This window comes from Salmo salar, chromosome 26 (assembly GCF_965601325.2).
Source record: "Salmo salar chromosome 26, fSalSal1, whole genome shotgun sequence".
Lineage (NCBI taxonomy): Eukaryota > Metazoa > Chordata > Actinopteri > Salmoniformes > Salmonidae > Salmo > Salmo salar.
In genome coordinates, this window is record NC_138316.1 from 51,560,001 (window position 1) to 51,582,879 (window position 22,879).

Sequence of the window (22,879 nt, forward strand, 5' to 3'; positions counted from 1 at the left end):
CCCTCCCTTCAGAGGTTGATTTAGGACTAACAACATGGACCCCAACCCATAATCCTCCAGCAGACACACCTGTAGAGGACTGTATAAAAAGCCCAGGACTGACCAGACAGAATCACACATCAAGCCTCTCCAAAGCATCTCCAGGACCAAGAAGCCATCCAGAGTCTCTCCTCTCCACACACTGAAGATGGAGCAAAGCCCCTCTCTCACCCTGCTGCTGCTACTGCTGCTGCTGCTGGACCTCTCTCAGGCCAACCCTCTGATGGAGGATGGAAGTGGACCAGAGATTCTAACAGACAACCCTGAGGCTGTAGACATCACTGAGAGAATTCTGACCACTAATAACGGCTCCAGTCAGTTTCTGTTGGAGGGAGACATGGTGGCACCGACAACCAGAAACGCCATGATTTGCTTTAGGTACAACCAACACACACTAAAAACTATATTGTGCCAGTTCTACTTTTAAAACAATTTGCAACAGCTTTTTATGTATTTCCAACATGAGATGTTTTTATGTATAATATACTTCACTTTTAGTGTTTCAGAAAGTTGACTAAAACTAATACAGAAATATACTTTTCTTCCTTCAAACATGCATACAACATTGTGTAGAAGTAGTATGAAGTCAAAGAATGTGGAATTACCCACAATCCTCTAAAAACAGAGACACGTGGCAAGTTGTTGCTGGAACTTAGAATTAGTAAATTGAGGGAAAATTAAACTCACTTTCCCTTGTAGTTGTTTTTACACGCATCTTATGTTGATATATATATACATATTTTAATTTCAGGTTGGTTAAACAAGTGAAGTAGAGTAAAGGACTAATTATATTGAAGTAAAGATAACAAGTATATTTTTTATGTTCAAATGAATTGTATTTTCAGATATAATTGACTAACCAGCTGAATGTTATTTTACAGTGCAGGGTGTTTCTGGAAAAAAGGCTCTAACGGATTGGTTGAAGTGCCCTACACAGTGAGCAGTAGCTTCAGTTCCTCAGACAAGCAGAGCATTGAGAACGCCCTCCGGGCCTTCCCTTCCAAGACCTGCATTCGCTTCGTGCCTCGGCAGAATCAGGTTGACTTCATCAGCTATGAGCCCAGAGACGGGTGCTGGTCCTCTCTTGGGAGAGTGGGAGGCCAACAGACGGTCTCTCTCCAAATGGACGGCTGCGTTTACTTCGGCGTCATTCAGCACGAGACTCTCCACGCTCTGGGCTTCCAGCACGAACAAACCAGGAGTGACCGTGACCAGTATGTCGAGATCAACTGGAGTAACATCGACTCTAACAACGCCTACAACTTTGATAGATCAAACACCAACAACCTGAACACTCCCTATGACTACAGCTCTGTCATGCACTACGGAAAAACAGCCTTCTCTATCAACGGGATGGACACCATCACCCCCATCCCCAACCCCAACGTGTCCATCGGCCAGAGACAGGGGTTGTCCACCACTGACATCCTGAGGATCAACAGACTCTACAGCTGCTGAGAGGAAGACGTCAAGTCACAGGAGAAAAGTCTGGAAAAGACCAGATGAAGGAAGTCTAGTCTGACATATATAATGTGATCTTATTGATTTAAAATCATTGTTTAGTTGTAACTTTAAAAATCATTGCTGTAGTTGTGTAGTTCTCAAATTATTTTAATCATGTGACTTAGTTAATTATCTAAAATAAAAAATATTGAAAACAGATGCTATTGTGTAATTCTAGTGTGTGTGTGTGTGTGAGAGAGAGAGAAAGAGAGAGAGAGAGTTAACAGACTTGGCACAAGCCCTCCATGTCTGTCCTGATCCAAGACATTCTTCCTCCAGTCAGCACTAGAGTTACATCACTTCTGTCACCACTATAATGACATCATTTCTCTCACCTAAACACAATAAGACACTAGGAATATTCACAACTACAATGACATGAAAGATAATAATTATTTTAGGAAGAGAATCAAGGAGGCTGACAGAGGAGAAAATAAATATCTGCTCTGGGAATCTGACAACAAAGCAGAAATAAAAATCAACCACACTGTATTTTCTTGTTAAGATTTGTACTGTAGATGTAACTGGTCTGGTCTGCAATAATCATCACTTCAAAGTGGAGTCACATGTCCCCAAAAACACAGGTTTCTCCTGAAAATGTTTTAAAAATACTGTGCATTGATGCTTATCACATAACAAGATAGAGGAACAAACCAAAACGTTCTGCAGACATGCTGTCTACCATCTCTCTCTATTTATCTTGGAGCTTTGAGGGCACTATGGTGTTGAACGCTGAGCTGTAGTCAATGAGCAGCATTCTTACGTTGGTGTTCCTTTTGTCCAGGCGGGAAAGGGCAGTGTGGAGTGCAATAGAGTTTACGTCATCTGTTGATCTGTTGGGGCGCTATGCAAATTGGACTGGGTCTAGGGTGTCTGAGATGATTGTGTTAATGGGAGTCACGCCCAGCCTTTCAAAGCATTTCATAGCTACAGCTGTGAGCGCTACGAGGCGATGATCATTTAAATAGGTTACCTTACAGACTGGGCCAGGGAGAGGTTGAAAATGTCAGTGAATACACTTGTCAGCGCATGCTCGGAGTACGCGTCCTGGTAATCCGTCTGGACCTGCGGGCTTGTGAATTTTCAACTGCTTAAAAAGGTCACATCAGCTACGGAAAGCAAGATCACAAAGTCATCCAGAACAGCTGGTGCTCTCACGCATGGTTCATTGTTGCTCGACTCGAAGCAAGCATAGAATGCATTTAGCCCATCTGGTAGGCTTGTGTCACTGGGCAGCTCGTGGCTGGGTTTCCCTTTGAATTCCTTAATAGTTTGCAAGTCCTGCCATCGTGCAAGTTGATTTTGTTCACCCACACCAGATGTGATCAGGAGGAACAATTTTATTATTTATATTAATTTGGGGACAGGTCAAAAAGCATTAAACATTTATGGCAATTTAGCTAGCTAGATTGCTGTTGCTAGCTCATTTGTCCTGGGATAAAGCACAAGGTCCTCTACTCCAACAATAAATTCACAGATAAATGGTAAACCAAATGAGTTTCTCGTCATCTCTCCTCCTTCCTTCAGGCTTCTTCTTCTTTGGACTTTATATGGCGGTTGGCAACCAACTTTACAGCATTACTACAACCAACTTTACAGCATTACTACAACCAACTTTACAGCATTACTACAACCAACTTTACAGCATTACTACAACCAACTTTACAGCATTACTACAACCAACTTTACAGCATTACTACAACCAACTGGAGTGTTACATATGAAACAACAGATAAAAACAGTGAAATATGTTTGTACTGAATGAGCTAAAGATAAAACAGTATATCATATAACATCCCTGCACCATCACATATCCACAACATGTTCAATACAACCATACAACAATGTCACAATGTATGTGAATACACGTCTCTGTACCTTGCTGTGTGTCTCTTCACAGTCCCTGTTGTTCCATAAGGTGTATTTTTACCTGCTTTTTAAATCTGATTCTACTGCTTGCATCAGTTACCTGATGTGGAATAGAGTTCCACGTAGTCATGGCTCGATGTAATACTGTGCGCCTCCCATAATCTTTTCTGGACTTGGGGACTGTGAAGAGACCTCTGATGGCATGTCTTGTGGGGTATGTATTGGTGTCTGAGCTGTGTGCTAGTAGTTTAAAAACAGACAGCTCGGTACATTCAGCATGTCAATAAAAACTAGTGTCCCGCTCCTTGAAAGCGGCAGTTCTAGCCTTTGGTTCAATACGGATGTTGCCTGTAATCCATGGCTTCTGGTTGGGATATGTACGCACGGTCACTGGAGACGACATTGTCGATGCACTTATTAATGAAGCCAGTGACTGAAGTGATAAAACTCCACAATAATGAATCCCGGAACATATTCCAGTCTGTACCAGAGAAACAGTCCTGAAGCTTAGCATCCGCTTCATCGGATCATTTTTTAATTGAACTTGTCACTGGTACTTCCTGTTTGAGTTTTTGCTTGTTAGCAGGAATCAAGAGCATAGAGTTATGGTCAGATTTACCAAATGGAGGGCGAGGGAGAGCTTTAAATACGTCTCTTTGTGTTGAGTAGAGGTGATCTAGAGTTTCTTCCCCCCCTCGTTGCACAGGTGACATGCTGGTAGGAATTAGGACATGCTGGTAGAAATCAGGTTTAAAGGACGGGACGGACATCCAGCGAAAAATCATATCGCCATTAGCATAACAAAATTTAATAATTAAAAAAATAAAAAATAAAAATCAAATTATATCGTTTTATAGATACACCTCTCCTGAATCGAACCACGTTGTCCGATTTCAAAAAGGCTTTACAGCAAAAGCAAAACATTAGATTATGTTAGAGGAGTATATCGTAAAAGTAGCCACATAGCCATTTTCCGACCAACCACATGCATCACAAATAACCAAAAAACAGCTAAATGCAGCACTAACCTTTGACAATCTTAATCAGATGACACACATAGGACATCATGTTACACAATACATGCATTCTTTTGTTCGATAAAGTTCATATTTATATATAAAAACAGCATTTTACATCGGTGCGTAACGTTGACTAACTATTTTCCCTCAAATGCATCCGATGAAACAGAGCTACAATTTACTAAATTACTATTCGAAAACATTTTAAAAATGTAATATTGTCATTCTAAGATTTATAGATGAATATCTCTTGAAAGCACCTGTAATGCCAGATTTAAAATTAACTTTACTGGGTAATCATACTTTGCGATGAAAGGGGATGCGATACTCTGAAAAATAGGCTAACGTTACAGGTCAGCGCCATCTTGGAACAATCGCATATCACATCTAGTCTTGTATACTATTGTCAATAATCCCTTACCTTTGGTTGTCTTCATCAGAAAGCACTTCCAGGAATCCCAGGTCCACAACAAATGTATTTTTGTTCGAAAAAAATACTCCTTTATGTTCCAAGAGCTTGTTCTTGTTAGCGCGTCTGAAGGCTGATTCAAATGCTCCGTCGGCCGCGGGACAGCCATTTCGAGAAAATGCATTTTTTTCAGATTTAGGTTCGTTCAAACATGTCAAACGTTGTATAACATAAATCTTCAGGGCGTTTTTCAACAAGAGAGCCAATAAGATTCGAGGGGGATGATTGCATTGTGTTTCAAAACGTTTCGAAAGGGGAGGGTAGCTAGGGGCGCCGGCGTCATAATGGTGATGGCCCTCTCCGTGTGACCACGTTCCACAGCGTCTCATTCATTCAGTTGTAACAGTAGGAGACTCAAACCACTTTGTAAAGACTGGGGACATCTAGTGGAAGCAATAGGAAGTGCTCAATGAACCATAGCTCACGGTGTGATTAATAGGCAACGTGATGAATTTGAGTTCGCAATTCAGAATTCCACTTCCTGTTTCGATCTGTCTCGGGGTTTTGACTGCCATATGAGTTCTGTTATACTCACAGACACCATTCAAACAGTTTTAGAAACTTTAGGGTGTTTTCTATCCACAAGCATTAATTATATGCATATCCTAGCTTCTGAGTTTGTGTAGGAGGCCGTTTAAAATGGGCACGAATTCTTTTCAAAAATCGCTTTAGCGCCCCCTATCCTAGGGGAACGCCAAGAGGTTAAAGGATTTCAATTTTCCTGCATTAAAATCACCGGCCACTAGGAGTGCTGCCTCTGGATGAGCATTTTCTTCTTGGCTTATGGCCCTATATAGCTCGTTGAGTACCAGCCATCTGTTTTTGGTGCTAAATAGACAGCCATGAAAAATCTAGATGAAAACTCTCACCATAGTATGGTCTACAGTTTACAGCTTATCATGAGGTATTCTACCTCAGGTGAGCAGAACCTCCAGACTTCCTTAATATTAGAGATTGTGCACCAGCTGTTGTTAGCAAAGAGACACACACACTCCCGCCCTTGAGTTTAGGAGATGCTTCCGTTCTGTCCTGCCGGTGCAAAAGCTTCACAGCTTTCCTAACAGTAGGCCTGTGTTGACTTCCTGGAAAATAATCATTCATAGCGTCATTCAAAACACATCATTATATCACCTGTGGAATAGAAGAAACTGGATTTTTTAAGAACTACAGTTGCACTTTTCTTAAATAATTGTCTATTTCTTCTCAAATAAGTTGAGATTGAAAACAAATTTTGGTCTTCACATATTGTTATTAGATTTTCAACAATGCAGAACAAAATTTCGTTTTTTGAAACAACTTACTTTAGAAAATAAAAACAAATGGCCTGGACAAAATGAGGAACTACTACTTGGTTGTGAAGCCTTTGGCCAAGATAACTGCTGACAAACAGTTGCTGTAGCCATCAATGAGCTTGCTGCACCTGTTAACCCTCGCAAGGCTGCCGGCCCAGACGGCATCCCTAGCCGCGTCATCAGAGCATGCGCAGACCAGCTGGCTGGTGTATTTACGGACATATTCAATCTCTTCCCATCCCAGTCTGCTGTCCCCACATGCTTCAAGATGGCCACCATTGTTCCTGTACCCAAGGTAACTGAACTAAATGACTATTGCTCACTTCTGTCATCATGAAGTGCTTTGGGAGACTAGTCAAGGATCAAATCACCTCTACCTTATCTGTCACCCTAGACCCCCTTCAATTTGCTTACCGCCCCAATAGATCCACAAACGATGCAATCGCCATCACACTGCACACTGCCCTGTCCCATCTAGACTAGAGGTCGACCGATTAATCGGAATGGCCGATTAATTAGGACCGATTTCAAGTTTTCATAACAATCGGAAATCTGTATTTTTACTTTACTTAACTAGGCAAGTCAGTTAAGAACACATACTTATTTTCAATGACGGCCTAGGAACGGTGGGTTAACTGCCTTGTTCAGGGGCAGAATGACAGATTTTTACCTTGTCAGCTCGGGGATTCAATCTTGCAACCTTACGGTTAACTAGTCCAACGCTCTAACCACCTGCTTTACATTGCACTCCACGAGGAGCCTGCCTGTTACGCGAATGCAGTAAGAAGCCAAAGTAAGTTGCTAGCTAGCATTACACTTATCTTATAAAAAAAACGATGTGAAATGGCTAGCTAGTTAGCGGGGTGCGCGCTAATAGCGTTTCAAACGTCACTCGCTCTGAGACTTGGAGTAGTTGTTCCCCTTGCTCTGCATGGGTAACGCTGCTTCGAGGGTGGCTGTTGTCGATGTGTTCCTGGTTTGAGCCCAGGTAGGAGCGAGGAGAGGGACGGAAGCTATACTGTTACACAGTTATACTGTTACACTAAAGTGCCTATAAGAACATCCAATAGTCAAAGGTATATTAAATACTATTCGTATAGAGAGAAATAGTCCTATAATTCCTATAATAACTACAACCTAAAACGTCTTACCTGGGAATATTGAAGACTCATGTTAAAAGGAACCACCAGCTTTCATATGTTCTCATGTTCTGAGCAAGGAACTTAAACATTAGCTTTCTTACATGGCACATATTGCACTTTTACTTTCTTCGCCAACACTTTGTTTTTGCATTATTTAAACCAAATTGAACATGTTTCATTATTTATTTGAGGCTAAATAGATTTTATTGATGTATTATATTAAGTTAAAATAAGTGTTCATTCAGTATTGTTGTAATTGTCATTATTACAAATTAACAAAATTAAAAGATGGCCGATTAATCGGTATCGGCTTTTTTTGACCCTCCAATAACCGGTATCGGTATCGGCGTTGAAAAATCATAATCGATCGACCTCTAATCTAGACAAGAGGAATACATATGTAAGAATGCTGGTCATTGACTATAGCTCAGCATTCAACACCATAGTAACCTCCAAGCTCATCATTAACCTTGAGGCCCTGGGACTGAAACCCGCCCTGTGCAACTGGGTCCTGAACTTCCTGACGGGCCGTCCCCAGGTGGTGAAGGTAGGAAACAACACCTTCACTTCGCTGATCGTCAACACTGGGGCCCCACAAGGCTGCGTGCTCAGTCCCCTCCTGTACTCTCTGTTCACCCATGACCTCCAACTCAATCATCAAGTTTGCAGATGACACTACAGCAGTAGGCTTCATTACCAACAATGACGAGACGGCCTACAGGGAGGAGGTGAGGGCCCTCGGAGTGTGGTGCCAGGAAAATAACCTCTCATTCAACGTCAACAAAACAAAAGGAGATGATGGTGGACTTCAGGAAACAGCAGAGAGAGCACCTCCCGATCTACATCGACGGGATCGCAGTGGAGAAGGTGGAAAGCTTCAAGTTCCTCGGCGTACACACCACTGACAAACTGAAATGGTTCACTCACACAGACAGTGTGGTGAGGAAGACGTAACAGCATCTCTTTAACCTCAGAAGGCTGAAGAAATTTGACTTGTCACCTACAACCCTTTACAGATGCATCACTGCCTGGTACGGCAACTGCACCGCCTGCACCCGCAGGGCTCTCCAGAGGGTGGTGCGGTCTGCCTAAAGCATCACCGGGGGCAAATGATCTGCCATCCAGGACACATACAGCAACGGATGTCACAGGAAGGCCAAAAAGATAAATCAAGGACAACAACCACCCGAGCCACTGCCTGTTCACCCCGCTATCATCCAGAAGGCGAGGTCAGTACAGGTGCATCAAAGCTGGGACCGAGAGACTGAAAAACAGCTTCTATCTCAAGGCCATCAGACTGTTAAATAGCCATCACTAGTACAGAGAGGCATACTGCCTATATACATAGACTTGAAATCACTGGCCACTTTAATAAATGGAACGCTAGTCACTTTAATAGTGTCAACATATCTTGCATTACCCATCTCATATGTATAAACTGTATACTATTCTACTGTATCTTATTCTATACCAATCTGACATTGCTTGTCCATATATTTATATATTCTTGATTCCATTCCTTTACTAGATGTGTGTATATGTTGTGTAATGGTTACATATTAATCCACTGTCGGAGCTAGAAACACAAGCATTTCACTACACCCACAATAATATCTGCGAAACGCGTGTTCGTGACCAATAAAATTTGATTTGATCTATTTGTAGACAGGTAAAAATAAAAAAGCAGACATTGAATATCCCTTCGAGCATGGTGAAGTTATTAATTACACTTTGGATGGTGTATCAATACACCCAGTCAGTACAAAGATACAGATGTCCTTCCTAACTCAGATGCCGGAGAGGAAGGAAACCGCTCAGGGATTTCACCACGAGGCCAATGATGACTTTGCAGGTGTTTGTTATTTAGCAGTTATCCACTAATCCTGGACTAAGCTATATAGACACAACTACCACAATCTACAACCAAACATAATTCTTCCAATACATTTGATTAATATTACCAGACAAATATTAAAACGATGAGTTTTGTCTGAACAACTTGTTTACAACTTGTTTACCTGTTCTATAGTATTTGCCAAACAGGAAATGGCAACGTGACAATATTTGACCAGTGGCCTGCTCTAAGTATTTATCAGCATTCTGTGTATTCCAAACTGTTACACAATAAACTAACAAACACACCAATGATGTAAACCAGTACCTAGTAGTGTATCAGTCACATCTTTAATAATCCCAAAACCATCTACTGTTTCCTGAAATCCCAAATGGCACGCTATTCACTACATAGTACACTACTTTAGTACAATACTATACAGGGAATAGGGTGTCATTCAGGACGCTGACTACTTCATGTCTAAAGGGACCCACTGCAGTGACAATCTGACACATTTCTCAGCACATCATCGCAGTAGAGTCATTACAGTGAGTGTGTTTGTGCGTTTGTTTCTGTGACGTGTTTGTTGAGTAGGCACGGCCAGGTGTAAAACGGACCCGTACGGATTAAAACCATGTTGAAACTGTAGGTGTGGCGGTGGAGCCCTCCCTTCAGAGGTTGATTTAGGACTAACAACATGGACCCCAACCCATAATCCTCCAGCAGACACACCTGTAGAGGACTGTATAAAAAGCCCAGGACTGACCAGACAGAATCACACATCAAGCCTCTCCAAAGCATCTCCAGGACCAAGAAGCCATCCAGAGTCTCTCCTCTCCACACACTGAAGATGGAGCAAAGCCCCTCTCTCACCCTGCTGCTGCTACTGCTGCTGCTGCTGCTGGACCTCTCTCAGGCCAACCCTCTGATGGAGGATGGAAGTGGACCAGAGATTCTAACAGACAACCCTGAGGCTGTAGACATCACTGAGAGAATTCTGACCACTAATAACGGCTCCAGTCAGTTTCTGTTGGAGGGAGACATGGTGGCACCGACAACCAGAAACGCCATGATTTGCTTTAGGTACAACCAACACACACTAAAAACTATATTGTGCCAGTTCTACTTTTAAAACAATTTGCAACAGCTTTTTATGTATTTCCAACATGAGATGTTTTTATGTATAATATACTTCACTTTTAGTGTTTCAGAAAGTTGACTAAAACTAATACAGAAATATACTTTTCTTCCTTCAAACATGCATACAACATTGTGTAGAAGTAGTATGAAGTCAAAGAATGTGGAATTACCCACAATCCTCTAAAAACAGAGACACGTGGCAAGTTGTTGCTGGAACTTAGAATTAGTAAATTGAGGGAAAATTAAACTCACTTTCCCTTGTAGTTGTTTTTACACGCATCTTATGTTGATATATATATACATATTTTAATTTCAGGTTGGTTAAACAAGTGAAGTAGAGTAAAGGACTAATTATATTGAAGTAAAGATAACAAGTATATTTTTTATGTTCAAATGAATTGTATTTTCAGATATAATTGACTAACCAGCTGAATGTTATTTTACAGTGCAGGGTGTTTCTGGAAAAAAGGCTCTAACGGATTGGTTGAAGTGCCCTACACAGTGAGCAGTAGCTTCAGTTCCTCAGACAAGCAGAGCATTGAGAACGCCCTCCGGGCCTTCCCTTCCAAGACCTGCATTCGCTTCGTGCCTCGGCAGAATCAGGTTGACTTCATCAGCTATGAGCCCAGAGACGGGTGCTGGTCCTCTCTTGGGAGAGTGGGAGGCCAACAGACGGTCTCTCTCCAAATGGACGGCTGCGTTTACTTCGGCGTCATTCAGCACGAGACTCTCCACGCTCTGGGCTTCCAGCACGAACAAACCAGGAGTGACCGTGACCAGTATGTCGAGATCAACTGGAGTAACATCGACTCTAACAACGCCTACAACTTTGATAGATCAAACACCAACAACCTGAACACTCCCTATGACTACAGCTCTGTCATGCACTACGGAAAAACAGCCTTCTCTATCAACGGGATGGACACCATCACCCCCATCCCCAACCCCAACGTGTCCATCGGCCAGAGACAGGGGTTGTCCACCACTGACATCCTGAGGATCAACAGACTCTACAGCTGCTGAGAGGAAGACGTCAAGTCACAGGAGAAAAGTCTGGAAAAGACCAGATGAAGGAAGTCTAGTCTGACATATATAATGTTATCTTATTGATTTAAAATCATTGTTTAGTTGTAACTTTAAAAAAAAGATCATTGCTGTAGTTGTGTAGTTCTCAAATTATTTTAATCATGTGACTTAGTTAATTATCTAAAATAAACAAGATTGAAAGCAGATGCTATTGTGTAATTCTTGTGTTTTCTAGTGTGTGTGTGTTTGTGTAAGTGGGAGAGAGAGAGAGAGAGAGAGAGAGAGAGAGAGAGAGTTAACAGACTTGGCACAAGCCCTTCATGTCTGTCCTGATCCAAGACATTCTTCCTCCAGTCAGCACTAGAGTTACATCACTTCTGTCACCACTACAATGACATAATTTCTCTCACCTAAACACAACAAGACACTAGGAATACACACAAATAGAATTACAAGAATAGAGGGCTGGGAAGAAAAAAAAAATATATATATTATTTTAGGAAGAAAAGAATCAGTGAGGCTGACATGAGAAAATAAAAATGACAATGCACCTATTGAGATGTGGATCTTGTTAAGTAAATCAGGTGTTAAAATGAGGTGAAAAGGAGACCGAAACAGGACTTTAAGCGTCGACTCCTGGTTGGACGCAGCTCAGAAGGCTGGAGTCCATCTGGTAACACAGAGACCTGCCTGGTGAATACAACCAGGAGTGGAGGACACAACTGTATCCTCTATTTGTTTTGTTTATATAGGCAGAAGTAATGAAATATACAGTATTCATATGGGGTAATAGAGTAGTAGGGTATTCACAGGGGGTAGAGTAGTAGGGTATTCACAGGGGGTAATAGAGTAGTAGGGTATTCACACGGGGTAATAGGGTAGTAGGGTATCCACACGGGGTAATAGAGTAGTAGGGTATTCACAGGGGGTAGAGTAGTAGGGGAGACAAACACTAACTGTATAAGAACATAGGTCTAAAGGTAAATGAACATAAGGCAGTATATAGCAGTACTGTATTAATCCCCAAGGGTACAGTCATGTGACAGGGGCAGTATATAGCAGTACTGTATTAATCCCCAAGGGTACAGTCATGTGACAGGGGCAGTATATAGCAGTACTGTCTTAATCCCCAAGGGTACAGTCATGTGATGGGGGTACGGTTTGGTTCCTCGGGTGGAATTTCGCCATTAGTGACTTACACATTAATCTTTTCAAATTTCTTCAAGCTCTGTCAAACTGGTTGTTGATCATTGCTTGACAACAATTGTTAAGTCTTGCCATAGATTATCAAGCATATTTAAGTCAAAACTGTAACTCAGCCACTATGGAACATTCACTGTATTCAACTCCAGTGTATATTTGGCCTTGTGTTTTAAGTTATTGTCTTGCTGAAAGGTAAATTCATCTCCCAGTGTCTGGTGGAAAGCAGAATGAACCAGGTTTTAGCCTGTGCTTAGCTCACTTCCGTTTCTTTTTTTTATCCTGAAAAACTCCCCAGTCCTTAAAGATGACAAGCATACCCATAACATGATGCAGCCACCACTATGCTTGAAAATATGGAGAGTGGTACTCAGTAATGTGTTGCATTGGATTTGCCCCAAACATAACACTTTGTATAGAGGACAGAAGTGAATTTCTTCGCCACATTTTTTTGCAGTAGTACTTCAGTGCCTTGGTGCAAACAAGAAGCATGTTTTTGAATATTTTGTAATTCTGTACAGGCTTCCTTCTTTTCACTCTATCAATTAGGTTAGCATTGTGGAGTAACTACAATCACAGCCATTAAAATTCTGTAACTGTTTTAAAGTCACCATTAGCGTCATGGTGAAATCCCTGAGCAGTTTCCTTCCTCTCAGGCAACTGAGTTAGGAAGGACGACTGCATCTTCATAGTGACTGGGTGTATTGATACACCATCTAAATTGTAATTAATAAAGTGTATGTAATTAATAACTGCACCATGCTCATAAGGGATATTCAATGTCTGTTTGTTTTGGTTTGTATCCATCTACCAATGCCCTCCCACACAAAAAAGGCAGTAACTGCTCATTTGGTCAAAAATGAGTTAATATCATTTTTGCTACATTAAATACATGCTTAATCATGTGGACAAGTATCCTGCCTCTATGGTATTATGTTTTGGAGAAAATGGGGGTCATGTTAACAGTAACTGCATAAGGTTACTGTGAAACCAAGGTAAATAAATGCCAGATTTCTCAGTTCCACGCTATGTGGCAGTTACTGCCTTTATGCTTGGTAGGACAACGTGTCCTTCTTTGCAAAGCATTACAAGCATTTCGCTATACCCCCAATAGCATCTGCTAAATATGTGTATTCAAACAATATCATCTGCTAAATATGTGTATTCAAACAATAGCATCTGCTAAATATGTGTATTCAAACAATATCATCTGCTAAATATGTGCATTCAAACAATAACATTTTATTTGATTTATTTGGAAAACCTCCCTAGTCTTTTTGGTTGAATCTGTGTTTGAAATTCACTGCTCGACTGAGGGACCTTAAAGATAATTGTATGTGTGGGGTACATAGATGAGGTAAAATCCTGTTAAAAACACAGTGATTCCATGCACTGTATAATATGACTTGTTAAGCACATTTTTACTCCTGAACTTATTTAGGTTTGTCATAACAAAGGGGTTGAATACTAATTGACTCAAGACATTTCAGCTTTTCATTTTTAATACATTTGTACAAAAATTAAAATTGAAAAACATAATTTCCACTGATATCATGGGGGTGTTGTGTGTAGGCCAGTGACATAAAAAAAATATGAAATTAATACATTTTTAATTCAGGCTGTTAGACAACAAAATGTGGAAAATGTCAAGGGGTGTGAATACTTTCTGAAGGGACTGTATTTGCTGTTTTGTATTAATCAACTGTGTTCAGTGATGTACACCTGCATTGTCCATCACTGAACACGTGCTTCTACACCTGCATTGTCCATCACTGAACACGTGCTTCTACACCTGCATTATACATCACTGAACACGTGCTTCTACACCTGCATTGTCCATCACTGAACACATGCTTCTACACCTGCATTGTCCATCACTGAACACGTGCTTCTACACCTGCATTGCTTGCTGTCTGGGGTTTTAGGCTGGGTTTCTGTACAGCACTTTGTGACATCTGCTGATGTAAGAAGGGCTTTATAAATACATTTGATTTGATGTAGTAGTGCCTGGAAAAGTGAGTATTTTGTTCTGCCAGGTAGGTATAGGCTACTTTGTATTTAGTTAACCTTTAATTGAGAAGGTTTTAGGGAAAGAATTTCCATTAACCAGAAGACACACTATCATTAGCAACTCTATATTTTTATTGTTCCTTAAATGGTTTTAAAACCAGGACATTTTGTTTTATATTATGAGGCATGTCTTACCTTGCTTCAAAGTAGCCTATAGGCAAAATCACACCATAGAAAACATGGAGACAATTATTTTAGAAAAAATACTTCCTCATTATGCGTTCTCCTGTTCTATTGGTTTTCATATCAACTTTCTTTCATTGTCTAGCAGCTAAAGGCATGATCCCAGTCATATTAGCATCCCATGATAGTTGTTGATAATCCCAGTCATATTAGCAACCCATGATAGTTGTTGATAATCCCAGTCATATTAGCATCCCATGATAGTTGTTGATAATCCCAGTCATATTAGCAACCCATGATAGTTGTTGATAATCCCAGTCATATTAGCATCCCATGATAGTTGTTGATAATCCCAGTCATTATAGCATCCCATGATAGTTGTTGATAATCCCAGTCATATTAGCAACCCATGATAGTTGTTGATAATCCCAGTCATATTAGCATCCCATGATAGTTGTTGATAATCCCAGTCATATTAGCAACCCATGATAGTTGTTGATAATCCCAGTCATATTAGCAACCCATGATAGTTGTTGATAATCCCAGTCATATTAGCAACCCATGATAGTTGTTGATAATCCCAGTCAGATTAGCAACCCATGATAGTTGTTGATAATCCCAGTCAGATTAGCAACCCATGATAGTTGTTGATAATCCCAGGCATATTAACAACCAATGATAGTTGTTGATAATCCCAGTCATATTAGCATCCCATGATAGCTGTTGATAATCCCAGTCATATTAGCATCCCATGATAGCTGTTGATAATCCCAGTCATATTAGCATCCCATGATAGTTGTTGCATCTTTAGATCTCCCCTCATTCTATATTATAACAGATATTTCCATCTCTGTCCATGAAACCGTGTTTTCCCACAAAATGCATTTTTGGAACATTTGCTCGTAGGCCTACCGCTGTGTGCACATTGCTGCGCTTAAAATGTGAAGAAAGCAGCATTTTAAGATAAAACATTCTGATTTGTTCCATCAGCCGTATTAATTGATACAGTGTTTACCTCCACTACACTACTTTGATATGCATTGTGGGGATTTAAAATGGACTATATGCAACGCCCACCAAAAACAGTGGGTACACGGCATATACCTGCATATACCTGCATATACCTGCATATACCCTACAGCAGCGAGTGTGGTACCTTCTGTGTAGAATGAGAGGGGAGTTAACATGATGCAGTCCAGACTCCCAGTGGTTCCTCAGGACAGACTAGAGTCAGTATGAGAGAGGAGATAACAACTCAGTCCAGACTCCCAGTGGTTCCTCAGTCCAGACTCCCAGTGGTTCCTCAGTCCAGACTCCCAGTGGTTCCTCAGTCCAGACTCCCAGTGGTTCCTCAGTCCAGACTCCCAGTGGTTCCTCAGTCCAGACTCCCAGTGGTTCCTCAGGACAGACTAGAGTCAGTATGGGAGAGGAGATAACATGATACAGTCCAGACTCCCAGTGGTTCCTCAGTCCAGACTCCCAGTGGTTCCTCAGTCCAGACTCCCAGTGGTTCCTCAGTCCAGACTCCCAGTGGTTCCTCAGTCCAGACTCCCAGTGGTTCCTCAGTCCAGACTCCCAGTGGTTCCTCAGGACAGACTAGAGTCAGTATGGGAGAGGAGATAACATGATACAGTCCAGACTCCCAGTGGTTCCTCAGTCCAGACTCCCAGTGGTTCCTCAGTCCAGACTCCCAGTGGTTCCTCAGTCCAGACTCCCAGTGGTTCCTCAGTCCAGACTCCCAGTGGTTCCTCAGTCCAGACTCCCAGTGGTTCCCCAGTCCAGACTCCCAGTGGTTCCTCAGGACAGACTCCCAGTGGTTCCTCAGTCCAGACTCCCAGTGGTTCCTCAGGACAGACTCCCAGTGGTTCCTCAGTCCAGACTCCCAGTGGTTCCTCAGTCCAGACTCCCAGTGGTTCCTCAGTCCAGACGCCCAGTGGTTCCTCAGTCCAGACTCCCAGTGGTTCCTCAGTCCAGACTCCCAGTGAGTTCAGTGGTTCCTCAGTCCAGACTCCCAGTGGTTCCTCAGTCCAGACTCCCAGTGGTTCCTCAGTCCAGACTCCCAGTGGTTCCTCAGGACAGACTAGAGTCAGTATGGGAGAGGCGATAACATGATACAGTCCAGACTCCCAGTGGTTCCTCAGTCCAGACTCCCAGTGGTTCCTCAGTCCAGACTCCCAGTGGTTCCTCAGTCCAGACTCCCAGTGGTTCCTCAGTCCAGACTCCCAGTGGTTCCTCAGTCCAGACTCCCAGTGGTTCCCCAGTCCAGACTCCCAGTGGTTCCTCAGGACAGACTCCCAGTGGTTCCTCAGTCCAGACTCCCAGTGGTTCCTCAGTCCAGACTCCCAGTGGTTCCTCAGTCCAGACTCCCAGTGGTTCCTCAGTCCAGACTCCCAGTGGTTCCTCAGTCCAGACTCCCAGTGGTTCCTCAGTCCAGACTCCCAGTGGTTCCTCAGTCCAGACTCCCAGTGAGTTCAGTGGTTCCTCAGTCCAGACTCCCAGTGGTTCCTCAGTCCAGACTCCCAGTGGTTCCTCAGGATAGACTCCCAGTGGTTCCCCAGTCCAGACTCCCAGTGGTTCCTCAGTCCAGACTCCCAGTGGTTCCTCAGTCCAGACTCCCAGTGGTTCCCCAGTCCAGACTCCCAGTGGTTCCTCAGGATAGACTCCCAGTGGTTCCCCAGTCCAGACTCCCAGTGGTTCCTCAGTCCAGACTCCCAGTGGTTCCTCAGTCCAGACTCCCAGTGGTTCCTCAGTCCAGACTCCCAGTGGTTCCTCAGTCCAGACTCCCAGTGGTTCTTCAGTCCAGACTCCCAGTGGTTCCCCTGTCCAGACTCCCAGTGGTTCCTCAGTCCAGACTCCCAGTGAGTTCAGTGGTTCCTCAGGACAGACTAGAGTCAGTATGATTGGAGCAGGCACGGTATTCTCGCCCTAAAGGGGACATGGGCTGCGCTGATAAAAACAGACTTGATCCTCTCTTAAAATCAGTAGATGACATGAGACATATCTGATAGAAGTATGGAACTGTTTTTTCATGTTATAGTATGGAAAAACTACCGAAGTTTCCGTATACCATGCAACTCTACAACAGAATTAATATCAAACCATGAAACCAGCCTCCGTCAGCAGTGAGGTTTGGGCCTTCCAAGCCAGCCAGCCCACTGAGCCACTGAGGGGTTCACTGCAGCCCAAAATAATTGTGACCCAGAACACTAAACCAGTTCTCAGTTGGTGAGAAGGACATACACTTCACTGGGTTGGGACTACTGTAGGAGGTATGGAACATCATCACCCAGTTTAAAGTATAAACAAGGTCACCATGTACCAAGCACACCAAGTACAGCAAACAACTTTTACTGTCACTATGTGGCAAAAAAACTGCATCTAAAGTTTTAGTGAAGGTCTCTAGCTATATTTAATCATTTAATCATCGTTTTACTGAATGTCTCTAGCTATATTTAATCATTTAATCATCGTTTTACTGAAGGTCTCTAGCTATATTTAATCATTTAATCATCGTTTTACTGAAGGTCTCTAGCTATATTTAATCATTTAATCATCGTTTTACTGAAGGTCTCTAGCTATATTTAATCATTAATCATCGTTTTACTGAAGGTCTCTAGATATATTTCATCATTTAATCATCGTTTTACTGAAGGTCTCTAGCTATATTTCATCATTTAATCATCGTTTTACTGAAGGTCTCTAGCTATATTTCATCATTTAATCATCGTTTTACTGAAGGTCTCTAGCTATATTTAATCATTTAATCATCGTTTTACTGAAGGTCTCTAGCTATATTTCATCATTTAATCATCGTTTTACTGAAGGTCTCTAGCTATATTTAATCATTTAATCATCGTTTTACTGAAGGTCTCTAGCTATATTTAATCATTTAATCATCGTTTTACTGAAGGTCTCTAGCTATATTTCATCATTTAATCATCGTTTTACTGAAGGTCTCTAGATATATTTCATCATTTAATCATCGTTTTACTGAAGGTCTCTAGCTATATTTAATCATTTAATCATCGTTTTACTGAAGGTCTCCAGCTATATTTCATCATTTAATCATCGTTTTATTGAAGGTCTCCAGCTATATTTCATCATTTTCTAAATGAAAACTAGGCCATGTGCACTCAATCAAGACAGGTCTACTCAGGCAGGCCAGACAGGACAGAGACACAGCTTTCTCTCTCCAGGCACGCCAGACAGGACAGAGACACAGCTTTCTATCTCCAGGCAGGACAGAGACACAGCTTTCTTTCTCCAGACAGGACAGAGACACAGCTTTCTGTCTCCAGACAGGACAGAGACACAGCTTTCTGTCTCCAGGCAGGACAGAGACACAGCTTTCTGTCTCCAGACAGGACAGAGACACAGCTTTCTTTCTCCAGACAGGACAGAGACACAGCTTTCTGTCTCCAGACAGGACAGAGACACAGCTTTCATTCTCCAGACAGGACAGAGACACAGCTTTCTACCTCCAGGCAGGACAGAGACACAGCTGTCAATCTCCAGACAGGACAGAGACACAGCTTTCATTCTCCAGACAGGACAGAGACACAGCTTTCTTTCTCCAGACAGGACAGAGACACAGCTTTCATTCTCCAGAAAGACAGAGACACAGCTTTCATTCTCCAGACAGGACAGAGACACAGCTTTCATTCTCCAGACAGGACAGAGACACAGCTTTCTTTCTCCAGGCAGGACAGAGACACAGCTTTCATTCTCCAGACAGGACAGAGACACAGCTTTCATTCTCCAGACAGGACAGAGACACAGCTTTCTTTCTCCAGACAGGACAGAGACACAGCTTTCTTTCTCTAGACAGGACAGAGACACAGCTTTCTGTCTCCAGACAGGACAGAGACACAGCTTTCTGTCTCCAGACAGGACAGAGACACAGCTTTCTTTCTCCAGACAGGACAGAGACACAGCTTTCTGTCTCCAGACAGGACAGAGACACAGCTTTCTGTCTCCAGGCAGGACAGAGACACAGCTTTCTGTCTCCAGACAGGACAGAGACACAGCTTTCTTTCTCCAGACAGGACAGAGACACAGCTTTCTGTCTCCAGACAGGACAGAGACACAGCTTTCTTTCTCCAGACAGGACAGAGACACAGCTTTCATTCTCCAGACAGGACAGAAAGACAGCTTTCTTTCTCCAGGCAGGACAGAGACACAGCTTTCATTCTCCAGACAGGACAGAGACACAGCTTTCTATCTCCAGGCAGGACAGAGACACAGCTGTCAATCTCCAGACAGGACAGAGACACAGCTTTCATTCTCCAGACAGGACAGAGACACAGCTTTCTTTCTCCAGACAGGACAGAGACACAGCTTTCATTCTCCAGAAAGACAGAGACACAGCTTTCATTCTCCAGACAGGACAGAGACACAGCTTTCATTCTCCAGACAGGACAGAGACACAGCTTTCTTTCTCCAGGCAGGACAGAGACACAGCTTTCATTCTCCAGACAGGACAGAGACACAGCTTTCATTCTCCAGACAGGACAGAGACACAGCTTTCTTTCTCCAGACAGGACAGAGACACAGCTTTCATTCTCTAGACAGGACAGAGACACAGCTTTCTATCTCCAGGCAGGACAGAGACACAGCTTTCTGTCTCCAGACAGGACAGAGACACAGCTTTCTTTCTCCAGACAGGACAGAGACACAGCTTTCATTCTCCAGACAGGACAGAGACACAGCTTTCTATCTCCAGGCAGGACAGAGACACAGCTTTCTTTCTCCAGACAGGACAGGGACACAGCTTTCATTCTCCAGACAGGACAGAGACACAGCTTTCTTTCTCCAGACAGGACAGAGACACAGCTTTCTTTCTCCAGACAGGACAGAGACACAGCTTTCCTTCTCCAGGCAGGACAGAGACACAGCTTTCTATCTCCAGACAGGACAGAGACAGCCTTCTTTCTCCAGGCAACTCAGGTGTCTTCTTTAGTTACAGTGTTCCACATAATCCCTGGAGAAAAACGACACCACAGTCCAGCTAGTGTCTCGACACAATGCTCTATGAGTCTGGCCAGAGAGACTACAGTCCATCAGCCTGACCAGTACAGTGCTTCAGACTGACCCCTTCCTGCAGTGTGCCAGTGTTACTACCAGCCTGACTAGGAGAGGGTTTTACACCAGCCTGACTAGGAGAGGGTTTTACTCCAGCCTGACTAGGAGAGGGTTTTATACCAGCCTGACTAGGAGAGGGTTTTATACCAGCCTGACTAGGAGAGGGTTTTATACCAGCCTGACTAGGAGAGGGTTTTACTCCAGCCTGACTAGGAGAGGGTTTTACACCAGCCTGACTAGGAGAGGGTTTTACACCAGCCTGACTAGGAGAGGGTTTTACTCCAGCCTGACTAGGAGAGGGTTTTACTCCAGCCTGACTAGGAGAGGGCTATACACCAGCCTGACTAGGAGAGGGTTTTACACCAGCCTGACTAGGAGAGGGTTTTACACCAGCCTGACTAGGAGAGGGTTTTACACCTACCACTGCCCCAGTGTTACTACCAGCCTGACTAGGAGAGGGTTTTACACCTACCACTGCCCCAGTGTTACTACCAGCCTGACTAGGAGAGGGTTTTACACCAGCCTGACTAGGAGAGGGTTTTACACCAGCCTGACTAGGAGAGGGTTTTACACCAGCCTGACTAGGAGAGGGTTTTACTCTTCTGCACTACCTAGATTGGGTTAACTACAGCTTTAACCCAACCCTGTTCCGGCCCATTAGTTACCAATCCCACAGCCTCATCCATCTTGTGTCAGTGTTGTGTAAACATACGTCACTCCAGAACTCACTAGTTCTCATCGCTGGAACCACTGTGGTTTCACTTACTACAGTATATGTCAGTGTTGTGTAAACATAGGCCACTCCAGGAGTGTAATCATTAGTTCAAAAAGTTTTGCACAAAAAAATATTTACTCCAAACTGGAAAGAGTTTAGCTGTGTAACGTTAAGTTTCTATTGAATAAATTCAGATTATGGTTCTGTTTTGGTTCCTAATGAATACACCCCAGCTCTCTCATTAGCTCCCATTTATAGAGCTATCTGACCGAGGCTTCACTTTATAATGCCTGGTCACAGATCTCTGTTTGTGATGTCTTTATAATGCCTGGTCACAGATCTCTGTTTGTGATGTCTTTATAATGCCCGGACACAGATCTCTGTTTGTGATGTCTTTATAATGCCCGGTCACAGATCTCTGTTTGTGATGTCTTCATAATGCCTGGTCACAGATCTCTGTTTGTGATGTCTTTATAATGCCCGGTCACAGATCTCTGTTTGTGATGTCTTTATAATGCCCGGTCACAGATCTCTGTTTGTGATGTCTTTATAATGCCCGGTCACAGATCTCTGTTTGTGATGTCTTTATAATGCCTGGTCACAGATCTCTGTTTGTGATGTCTTCATAATGCCTGGTCACAGATCTCTGTTTGTGATGTCTTTATAATGCCTGGTCACAGATCTCTGTTTGTGATGTCTTTATAATGCCCGGTCACAGATCTCTGTTTGTGATGTCTTTATAATGCCCGGTCACAGATCTCTGTTTGTGATGTCTTTATAATGCCCGGTCACAGATCTCTGTTTGTGATGTCTTCATAATGCCTGGTCACAGATCTCTGTTTGTGATGTCTTTATAATGCCCGGTCACAGATCTCTGTTTGTGATGTCTTTATAATGCCCGGTCACAGATCTCTGTTTGTGATGTCTTCATAATGCCTGGTCACAGATCTCTTTTTGTGATGTCTTCATAATGCCTGGTCACAGATCTCTGTTTGTGATGTCTTTATAATGCCTGGTCACAGATCTCTGTTTGTGATGTCTTTATAATGCCCGGTCACAGATCTCTGTTTGTGATGTCTTTATAATGCCCGGTCACAGATCTCTGTTTGTGATGTCTTTATAATGCCTGGTCACAGATCTCTGTTTGTGATGTCTTTATAATGCCCGGTCACAGATCTCTGTTTGTGATGTCTTCATAATGCCTGGTCACAGATCTCTGTTTGTGATGTCTTTATAATGCCCGGTCACAGATCTCTGTTTGTGATGTCTTTATAATGCCTGGTCACAGATCTCTGTTTGTGATGTCTTCATAATGCCTGGTCACAGATCTCTTTTTGTGATGTCTTCATAATGCCTG

The 22,879-nt window shown here is 42.8% G+C and overlaps 3 protein-coding genes across 4 annotated transcripts in view; 2 read left to right on the top strand and 1 right to left on the bottom strand.

The window, feature by feature from the left end:
* Positions 1–22,879, bottom strand: part of LOC106588012 (nuclear receptor ROR-alpha A) — a 255,113-nt gene that overhangs the window by 227,953 nt on the left and 4,281 nt on the right. The gene's annotated exons all lie outside the window — the stretch shown is intronic.
* LOC145864290 (hatching enzyme 1.2-like) lies at positions 159–1,699 on the top strand. Its single transcript, XM_082969844.1, has 2 exons — positions 159–417; positions 921–1,699. The coding sequence occupies exons 1-2, from the start codon at positions 188–190 to the stop codon at positions 1,495–1,497; spliced, it is 807 nt and encodes a 268-aa protein (XP_082825970.1). The 5' UTR covers positions 159–187; the 3' UTR covers positions 1,498–1,699.
* Positions 10,018–11,537, top strand: LOC123730730 (hatching enzyme 1.2-like). Its single transcript, XM_045707985.2, has 2 exons — positions 10,018–10,250; positions 10,754–11,537. The coding sequence occupies exons 1-2, from the start codon at positions 10,018–10,020 to the stop codon at positions 11,328–11,330; spliced, it is 810 nt and encodes a 269-aa protein (XP_045563941.1). The 3' UTR covers positions 11,331–11,537.

Coding starts and splice junctions, on each gene's coding strand:
- LOC145864290 (XM_082969844.1), top strand. CDS start 188: ATGGAGCAAAGCCCCTCTCTCACCCTGCTGCTGCTACTGCTGCTGCTG. Junction 418..920: donor AACGCCATGATTTGCTTTAG/GTACAACCAACA, acceptor GTTATTTTACAG/TGCAGGGTGTTTCTGGAAAA.
- LOC123730730 (XM_045707985.2), top strand. CDS start 10,018: ATGGAGCAAAGCCCCTCTCTCACCCTGCTGCTGCTACTGCTGCTGCTG. Junction 10,251..10,753: donor AACGCCATGATTTGCTTTAG/GTACAACCAACA, acceptor GTTATTTTACAG/TGCAGGGTGTTTCTGGAAAA.